The 10,637-nt window shown below is 32.0% G+C and overlaps 1 protein-coding gene across 1 annotated transcript; it reads left to right on the top strand.

Moving 5' to 3' along the window:
* The first annotated feature begins 227 nt into the window (after nt 1–227).
* LOC140808442 (DET1- and DDB1-associated protein 1-like) lies at nt 228–8,371 on the top strand. The gene is made up of 5 exons (XM_073165585.1): nt 228–362; nt 4,534–4,682; nt 6,750–6,810; nt 7,534–7,595; nt 8,018–8,371. Exons 2-5 carry the CDS (start codon nt 4,572–4,574, stop codon nt 8,123–8,125), a joined length of 342 nt encoding a protein of 113 aa, XP_073021686.1. The 5' UTR covers nt 228–362; nt 4,534–4,571; the 3' UTR covers nt 8,126–8,371.
* Nucleotides 8,372–10,637: the final 2,266 nt, after the last annotated feature.

Here is a 10,637-nt window from a genome sequence, read left to right as displayed (position 1 = left end):
GTTTTTCATGTAAATCTCGATGTCCAGTTTATTCTTTATTTTCGGGTTTTATTATCTCAAATTACCGTAAGTGGGACCAACAGATCGCACTTGTTTTGTAGCATTTGAGATTTGTTTTTAGATTTGATGAATGAGTACTTATCCACATGGCCACACAGTTGCCATTGCTGTCAGGTACAAAGATGTGACCATTTTAACATATTTCACTTTGACTTAATCTCTGTAATTTAGCTTGCAATATCAAGTGGCTGGGATTTCATAAGAATGATGTTGAACAACTCATACCTGACGAATCACTGATCCAACTCAAGACACGTGATCATCAAATAGCTAAAAGCTCGGAAAATTCAGAAATTTTGCTGGTAAAATTTCTGTACAATTGTTTTCTGTAGGTCAGGTGATTATAATCAGAGACGGATTTATTCTAGGGCTGTACTGGGCTGTAGCCCAGCCCACTTTTTTTTTTAGCGATGGTTTTTCAGCAACCGTCGCTAATATTTGCGACGGTTTTAGTAAAACCGTCGCCCATGTGGATCGGCGACGGTGTTAATTCAAACAGTCGCTATTAGCAACTGTTTTTTGAAAAACCGTTGCTAATAGCGACGGTTGTTTCAAAAACCGTCGTACATCAATGTCTTAGTCCAATCAAGTCCCGTCCATTTACAAAGATGAGACCAAATTCATCCCATATCCTCTGATCCGCCCCACCTCAATTCTACAAAATTTTTCTCCCAAGTCCCAAGCCCTTTAGCGACAAAATAGAATTGCGGACTCCCGAAGAAATCGAATTGCTCATCGGCAAGGCAACAATCCAGGTAAGAATCGGCTATACATTTTTTATTTTGTTTTTTATAGCTTCTCTGTGCGTGATTTGTGGTTTCTTGATTGTTTGTTGTTGAGTTGTTGATTGACTATTATTTGTTTATTTGTTTAATAATTATTTTATTCTTGTTTAGGATTATAACTTGAACTATTTCAAAATGGAACATCAATAGAACATCATTACCACTTTGATGTTTTTAATGAAGCAATAGATTTCATTTTGATGTAGTTAAATACTCGGTTCAATGAGTTATCGGTGGAACTTCTTTCTCTTAGTACAGCTTTAGATCCTAAAAATTCATTTGACTCATTTAACAGTGATGATATTTGCAAGCTTGCGAAGAAGTTTTATCCTGGAGATTTCACAGCTCAAGAAATTGTTGTTTTGGAGTATGAATTGATACATTATAAACTTGATGTGATGCAGAATTTAAAGGTTTCTACACTTGTTGAGTTGTGTCAGCAATTGACCGAGAGTAGACGGTCAAGTGTTTATGTTATGTTGACTAGATTGATTCATCTTGTTTTGACATTACTTGTGTCTACTGCCACTACTGAGCGAGCTTTTTCAGCAATGAAGCATGTGAAGACGGCACTTTGCAATAAAATGGAGGATGACTTTCTTGCCGATTGTTTGACACTCTATATTGAATGAGATTTAGCTAAACATATTGATGTAAAATCTATTATTGATGAATTTTATGCTTTAAAATCTCGTAGGGCACAACTTCGTTGAACGATATAATGTAATTTTTTTTTAATAATATATAACTTATCATATTGAGTTCAAGCCCCCCAACTTTTATTCCTGGATCCGTCCCTGATTATAATGTTGATGAAAGTCACTGAAAATGCAGTTCTTTCTCGTTCTTCCTAGAAAATTTATGGTAGGAAGATATGGTTGGATTTTTTTTTAAAAGAAAGATATGGTTGGATTTGCTACCGAGACTTGTCTTATCATTCTAAGATGAACTTTTAGAACCAGCAGGCCTTTGAACCTTGATTTCTCTTCTCCACTTAAAGTTGCTCAACTTTTATCATTTCACATTTTAGATCAATCATTTAAACTATAATTAGTTTATAATCTTGTTCTAGTCAATTTAGCTTTTCAACTTTTCATGATATAATTTTACATTTTTCATGGGAATACGTAGAATTGTGGTATCTCCAAGGACTAATAGTTAACTAAAGCTCCGTTTGGTACGTATGATGAGATAAGTAAATGATTAATAATTAGAGTGATTAAAAAATGAAATATATGGATTAATAGTATGGTGGGATAAATAACATGGTGTTTGGTATGATTTTAAAATGATGGATTAATTTTGTAAATTTTATTGTAATGACCAAAATTTCTCAAATGCTAATTAAATATATATTCTTAAAATAATGGGATAGATAATTAAATATTTATAATTATAATTTACATTTATTAAAATTAATTTAAATCTATTTATTAGAAATAAATTTATAGATATGCATTCTCTTTAATAATTAAAATAGCAATAATATTTTGAATGTTTATGTTAAATAAAATTTAGTAATAATTACAATATTATTGTTTTTTTAAAATAATTATAAATAGTCTTAAAATAATTTGATAGATAATTAAATATTTATAATTAATTTTGACATTTATTAATAATAAAATATATGACATTAATTTATAAAAAAATATAATAAAAATTTAAATATTATATTAATTATTAAATTTTTATTAATTTTAATTTTTATATTATATTGAAGAAGACAATTCAAGGATGTTATGGTCAATATATAATCTTATCATGATCACTATTTAAGAAATATACATTATCACACATTTGAGGAGGGATATATAACACAAATAACATGATTAGTGAGGGGCTTTCAATCATAATCAAAGGCTTGAATACTAAATAAAAAATGAACCAAACACAAGATAAAGAATGATTATTTAATAATCATTCATTTATCATGGCTATCAAACATAGCCTAAGTATAAGGTTGGTCCATTGACCATAATTTTCTCTTAAAAATATATCACCAATATAAATATTCAACTTTTGCTCTTAATTTTCAAATAAAATTTTTTTCATGTAAAATAATATTTACATATCTATATCTCTTGAATATGTAGAGTACCCTCGAGTGGATGAAAAAAAAATCACTTAAGCTTCATTTAATTGGGAGTGTTAAAAAGGAAGGAAAAGAAAGAATTTAGAAGTAATAATTTAGGGGTATATTCGTTGCAGAGATTTGCTTATTTTTTTAAATAACAGACTTTTGTGCATTTTATAGATTTTATTGACTATTACAGAATCTCATAGATTTCTAAAGATTTTCATAAAATCTTGTAGATTTATTTTGCATGAATTTTATTGATATTTGTAATTTTTTTTTTTCAAAAAATCTTATGGATTTTATAATTTATTTTTTTGATTTTTTTAAATTTATTCGAACTAACAAATGAACGTATATAATTTTTACTTATTTTAAATATTTCTCTCTTTCAATATAATATTTTTTATATATGAACGTATATAATTTTTACTTATTTCAAATATTTCTCTCTCTCAATATAATATTTTTTATATATTGATTTTACTAAAGATAACAAATAAATCAATACTAAATTTATTGCAATTAAACTTTAATTAAGCAAGTCAATTCTACACGTTTATTTTAATAATTAATATTTTTTAAAAAATATATAATAATATTTTTAATATTAATAAATTCATTCATTTTAAATAAATCTTTATATAAAATATATCAATTTTGTTTTTTACAATATATCAAACAAAAAAAAAGACAATTATTTGTACCTGAAAATAAATAATAAGTATGTTAAAATATTTTTAATTAGTGTAAATTTATAAAATTTTAATATATTTAATTTATTATAGTTATTCTTATATATATGTGTTGATAAACTTCTAAAATTATATATTAATCACATAAATATATATCCAAATCTTTAGGTTGAATCAAAAACATTTTTTGATATTTTATTTTGGTACCTTATGCTTTAATTCTTGTACTTAAAAGAATTTTATGGAGTCATTAAAATTCTATTGACATTTTGAATATGTATAGACCTTTATAGAGTTTTTAAAAGTTAAGTTTAAATATCACATTACTTTTTAAAATTATACAAAAGTTTACATTAAATAGTACTAAATTTTTATTGCAAAAACTTGTATGAGACGGTCTCACGGGTCGTATTTGTGAGACGGATCTCTTATTTGGGTCATCCATGAAAAAGTATTACTTTTTATGCTAAGAGTATTACTTTTTATTGTGAATATAGGTAGGGTTGATCGGTCTCACATGAGATCTACTCAATTTTTATAGAGTATATATAGATCAAGATTGAATATCTTTAGACTTTGAATATCTCTAAACTTTTAAACTTCATAAAAATCATTAAAAATCTAGAATCAATACACCTACTTAAAAATGTAAAAAATTTTTTTTTTCTCCTCTGCATTCCTCATTCCTTATTTTCTTTTCTTTTCTCGTATCTTATATAATCTTCTCTTCCTTTCGAACTTCCAAACTAAGCTTTAACGTTCCCGGGATTGATATAATACCAATCATTCTTGACATGTATGTGTGTATACATCAAGTTTGATAGAAAAATATAATTCTAAATTTTCACTTAAAAATGTTCATGGAACTTTATGTCTGAAATTTTATTTAATTATATTGTTTTCGCAAAAAATAAAGATAAAAAATAGTTGCGGGCAACAAACAGCAATACATACATGAGTAGATCTCTTGTAGAACGACGGATGACACCAATGCTGGGTAGTTGGCCTTGTATCGATCCTCACAACTTCAGCCAGTTCAAACCGAATGATCCTTCCAACCCATCGGTAATATTCGACTCAATTTTCTTTTTGTTGCACCTCATTTGTTTTTTTAGTAGAATCCCATCAGTTAAGTGCGTGAGTGTTTGAGACATGGATTTGCTGAAATGATTGAATCTTTAACTGTTTAGTGGACTCGTGAGGCTGTGATTTATCGTCCCTTTTGCAATTGGGGCGTATTTGTTCATCGGTGTCGTTTTATAAGACTCAGCTTTGCCTTTGACAGTGTTGTTTTGAGTTGTGTTACTGCATTACCTTGTTGGTTCAAGAATTGGGGTTTTTTGGTTTTATGGAAGAATGCTGTGGCCTTTGACAGTTAAAGCTTTGATTTGGTGAAGAATTATCGAGTGGACTGTGCTTAGTTCTATGATCTTAATTTTAGTTTACTGTGTTGTTTATCTCTGTTTGCTAGTAGTTTGATCGGCATTCATTTATGTTTTTTTATTGTGCTATTGGAATTTGATTTGTGTGAGATGTGTATGTTGGATTAGATGAGCACGTGTCTTGCTGTCGCTTAACGGAATTGTTGTCTGTTGTGTAAAGGATTGGCTTCCGTTATTTAGATAATGGCTTTTTTTATTATAACAGGCTGTCGCGTAATGGAATTGTTGTCTGTTGTGTAAAGGATTGGCTTCCTTTATTTAGATACTGGTTTTTTATTATAACGGACACGGCAGTTGTTGGATATCAATTCTAGCTATTTTCCTGCCAATGATAACTGTGGTGAATGTTTTCCAATTGTGATCACTTTCGTAATTTGCGGTTAACAAACCGAGTAAGGGTACATATCTAGAAGCTCATAGGTGTATGAGAATTGCATACCAACAGGTTGCCTATAAGACAACATCGTCGTTCTGTATTTTGTTTCTTGTGTGGTATTAGTAGTGTTTCTTTCTGTTTTTCAGGGTGTAAATCCCCAAAGTGTCGTACTTTTCTTGCCCTCTCGCATTCACTTGGTCGATTTGGACTGAGATTTGAAGATGGAAAATTGTGCTTGTCTACCACATCACCTTGTTCATTTGTAATTACTGGCAAACATAATTAACCACTTAAGATTCTCTAAAGATTCAACTTTCTTGTAAGATTTGGGTCACACTGTCGAAGAAAGCATTGTCTTTCACGTTTTTTCTTGGTTGTCTTCATTTCCTCATTTCACGGAAGCCACGCCAGGCAGCTTCTCTAACTTGATAGGTTAAAATATGCAATATTCAGATGGATCTAATTTCAAGAGTATGAGTAATATTTTCCTCAGTTAACTTTTGAATTCAAACTTGTTTCGCAGTCCACCACTTCATTGGCTACATATTTAATGTTTGATGCTCATTTATTGAAATAGGACATACTGGTGATTGGTCTAGTATGAAAAATCTGCACAAATTTCTATAGCAAGTGCAAATTTACCTTATTTTTCCAGTTGAAGATAAATTCATTCGAAAGAGAAAATCAATTTAAAATGATATCATTTAAATGGTTGTCGTCGGTTATGGGCTTTCCTTTCTCTGCTTGTCTTCGTACATTTGCATACACAAACACACACTTATACATAATACGTGTTTCATGTTTTTCTTTTGTTCCTTTCTTTTCCTGAGGTACCCAAGAATGTAGGTTAGTCCACCTCCATTGTAGTAGACTGCAGGGCACAGATGTGACAAGCTATTGTATCTAAGCACACTCTTTCATAGATTTTTCTAATTCAATGTCTCTGTCACATGCACTAGGCGTGGCTTACATTTGAGACCACAATCCTGGGAAACCAACTGCTTCACCATTGGGTTCATCGGTTTGCATAATATTATTTTACGTATGAAGTCTGTGATGACCTAGAATTTATGATTCTCAGTCTTCCCCAAAAAATTTGAATGCGAAATGAACTTCATTTGTTCTCAGAGATCATGATTTCAACTTAGTTTATGTTTCTACTTTAATGTTTAGGTTTATCCTTTACTTAGCAGTGCATGATTTGCTTATTTATTTTCTAGAGCTATATCGAATTTCCTTTTAGTTGTGCCATGTTTGTGGGAAACTCGAACAATTGTTTCTCATATACTTTGGCTGTGTTACTCGTGTCTCCAGAAAATGACACCCGCTACTTATCACCCAACTCATGATCGCACCCTTCCACCGCCTAATCAAGGTAATAAAAAAATTTGACGTACCTCTTTTCCACATTTGAGAGTGGATTCCCATCTTTCTTATTTTAATTTGCATGTTACATCTTTCTCATGTTCTTTCCACAACCAATATTTCAGCATGGTAGTGTTTAGTTTTATATTCGACATTTCCGGAGTTTTATTTTGAAAATATATTTTTGGTGACGTAATTTATATATGACTTTATTTTCCGGCAAGATATTTTTACTGCAGATATTGTATCATCTAAGAATGTGATGTAATTGTTTAGTTTTTTACTAGTATGACTGATATATAAATTTAGTATACTATATTAGAGCATAATTCAAAAATAAAATATTTTTGATAAGCGATGAAAATTTGAACTAAACATTATGATATATTAAGAGATGTAAAATGTGAAAATATTTTTGAAGGAGACAAACGAAAATAACGTGAGAATGGTTTTGTTTTTGGAGCAGATAACTTTTTCCATGAGAAACCAATTAAACAAAGCCTGTATCTCTTGAGAATTCGCATAGTCTGCACATTTGCACCATTTTCTCCTATATCAAATAAATATACATCGAAGTGATTGAAAGCTTTAGCATTGCCAAGAATAATATTGAAAGTTCGATCTAATAGATGTGATTTCGAGTAGGTTGCACAAATATTTTGCAATTTTGATAACGGATGAATATGGTTTCTTCACGCTGTATTCTCAACTTTTCTTCTATTTCATTTCGCAGTGATAGCTGCCGAAGCAAAAAACATACTTTTAAGACACTTTTACAAGCATGCTGAAGAAAAGGTTAGCGTACTTCATGATTTTCCTTTTTCATATCTTGTGATGAGATGGCTTTCTGATTATCATCTTTATTTTGAGCCTTAGTTCTAACGGTGTGCTAAAAAAACCCGTGTCTTGGTGATCCCTAATCGCCAAATAATGCTCAATGCCTTCATGTCAAGTTGATTTTTCAACTGTATTCTTATTTTTGATACAACAATTTCTATCCCTTTGTACTTCAGTGTCTCCAGCGGTTTGTATCAAAAGTGAAACCATGTTAAACACGGATTTCTAATCTTGTTTTCATTAGTTAAAACCACTCCATTATCAATCCATTTTTATGTAAGACTCCATTCTTATGGTCATGAATTTCACGCCAAAGTCTACGTCTTAGTTTAAAGAATCTTATGCCCAAAGATTGTTTATCTTATAATATGATTTTGCAGTTGAGACCCAAGAGAGCTTCTTGCGACAGTCCAACCCCAGAGCGTGCATCTAAGCTTCCGAGGTCATCTTCTGCTTCAGATACTTTTAAGCATGCATATGAACCATGAGGTTGTTTTATGTCTGTAATGCCATCAGGATTTAGAGGTAAACTACAGTGAATAAGTCTGTCTGTTTTGCATTTTTGTAAACGTAGAGATGTATAACTTGACTGGTTAGGAACAGCAGGGGCCTTGGTTGTCTCCATTTCAGATTTTCTTTATCTTGTGTATAGAAACATAAAAGCTACAAACTTCGTCATCACAGTCCAATAAAAATTATCAAAGTGATGTGCCATTTGTTCGTCTAAACTTGACTCGAAACTTTAACTTCAAAGACACTAACTGATCAACAATTTTCAGAAACGTAAATATAATGCGGGAAATAAGAATTCAGCACTACATAATTTCCTTGATAACTCCATAAAATTCAGTTTTGCGGAAACTAAAATGGCTCGAATAAGTGTCCACTACGAACTGGTCATCCTCACTAGCCAACACTACCCCGATCTTTCTAACATTCATTGGCGAAAACTAGTGAATACAGAGGTCCAACAAGTTTTTGTGGAGATAAGAGATATCATACATATAAAAAAGCATGAATTTAATATTTTTTTCTTAAAATCCTTTCGCATATAATTCAAAAAAATGCTAAACTTGAACTTGTAAAATACCGTCACTTAACACTTAAATTAACCAAATTAGTTAAGAACAATGATGTGTTGTCAATGGTGATGAAAATGTGGGAATTCCAAGTGATACTTAAAAAAACAAGAGAAGATAAAATGGAATGAGACTCAAAATGTGAACGACTCAAATAAACGAAAAAAAAAACGAACATCAAATCCAATGATGAAAAATAAAAATGGAAATCATATATGACAATGAGATTGTTGAATTTAATAGAACAAAGATGAAGAAAAAGAAATCAAACAAAAAAATTCGAAAAAGATATGAATGATTCAAAAATAAACAAGAAAAATATTAGAGAAATTAAATCATGTTTGTTTGAAATGATAGAAAAAATGTGAAACAATATTTGTTATTGAATAATCTGTGAAAAATTACGTGTCTACGTTGATTTGCAAATTTAGTATCAATATTTATAATACACTCAAGTTCGTTACCCACATACAAAATACGTCCTTTGCTATAGAACGGGAGTGCTCTAATTTTTGGTGGGGTGGGGATGAAGCCTCGAGGAGAATGCACTGGAAATCTTGGAAAATGCTTTGCCGGCCTAAAGTGCTTGGGTGGAATGGGTTTTCGCCACGTCGAGACTTTTAACAAGGCTATGTTGGCTAAACAAATTTGGCGTATTATTGCTAAACCCCATTCGTTGGTTGCTAAAGTCCTTAAAGCAAGATATTTCCGCCATCGAGATATCATGGATGCCCATCTCGGAAGTAACCCATCTTATATATGGAGATCATTATTGTGGAGCCGACCTTTGTTGGAGAAGGGGCTGCATTGGCGTGTGGGAAATGGCCAGAAGATCGCTACATTTGCAGATAAATGGATTCCGGGTGTAGGCCTACAGAAAAACACCACACAAAACAATCTTAGCTTCCCTACTGTGAGTACTCTTCTCAGACAAGGGAAATGGAATGAACAAGTTGTGAGGGAACAGTTCTCTCCTCATGTTGTGGCAGAAATCTTATCAATCCCTCTTAATGGCTTGGGAGGAGAGGATATTAGGTACATGTTTTTCGATCCAAAAGGCCAATACTTTGTAAGGGATGGCTATAAATTGGCTATTGGGCTCTATGACCCTCCTGCTACTTGTTCGGAAATTCGATTAAAGAATTGGTGGAAATTTTTGTGGTCTCTTTCAATCCCTCCGAAAGTCCGCATATTCTGGTGGCGTGCCTTACATCATATTATCCCTACTACAAGGAACCTGAAGGATCACCATGTTCCTACAATTGAAGTATGCGCACTTTGTGGAGCTTCGAGTGAGTCAACGAGCCATGCTATATTCTCGTGCCAGGCTATCAGACATTGCTGGAAGGGTACTAAGTTTTGGCATCTGCTAAAAGAAGTATGTAAGTTGGATGTGTTTGAAATTGCTCTTTGTATGAGGGATAAGCTCAATCGAGAGGACTTTGAATTCTTTACCATACGAACTTATGCTATTTGGATGGAAAGAAATCGTATTATTCATAGCTCTGAAGCTAGGACAAGTGTGGTTAATGTTGATTGGTGTGATAGTTTGCTATGTGTATATCATACAGCAAGAGCTTCGGTGATACCATCTGTCCAATTTGCTTACACATCAACAATCACCAAAGTTTTGGACGGTACCACTAGTTGATCACTTGCGTCTGGATGTTGATGCGACTTACAACATTAATTCAAACATGTATGCGATTGGGGGGATTGTGCGGAATCATGATGGGCAGCCTGTGTTAGCATTTGGAAAGCATATTATCAAACCACCATCTGTCACTGCCGCGGAACTCTTTGCCATTGAGGAAGGAATCCAAATGACACAAAATCATCACTTAAGGATTCATCAATTTACTTCAGATTCTTTTACTGGCAGTGCAAGCAGTCACTTGGCCTAAAGAGGATCTCGGTTATA

The sequence above is a fragment of the Primulina eburnea genome, chromosome 12, assembly GCF_022965805.1.
Source record: "Primulina eburnea isolate SZY01 chromosome 12, ASM2296580v1, whole genome shotgun sequence".
Lineage (NCBI taxonomy): Eukaryota > Viridiplantae > Streptophyta > Magnoliopsida > Lamiales > Gesneriaceae > Primulina > Primulina eburnea.
Note: the sequence above shows the minus strand (reverse complement) of the source record. Positions and strands in the feature narration are given on the sequence as shown.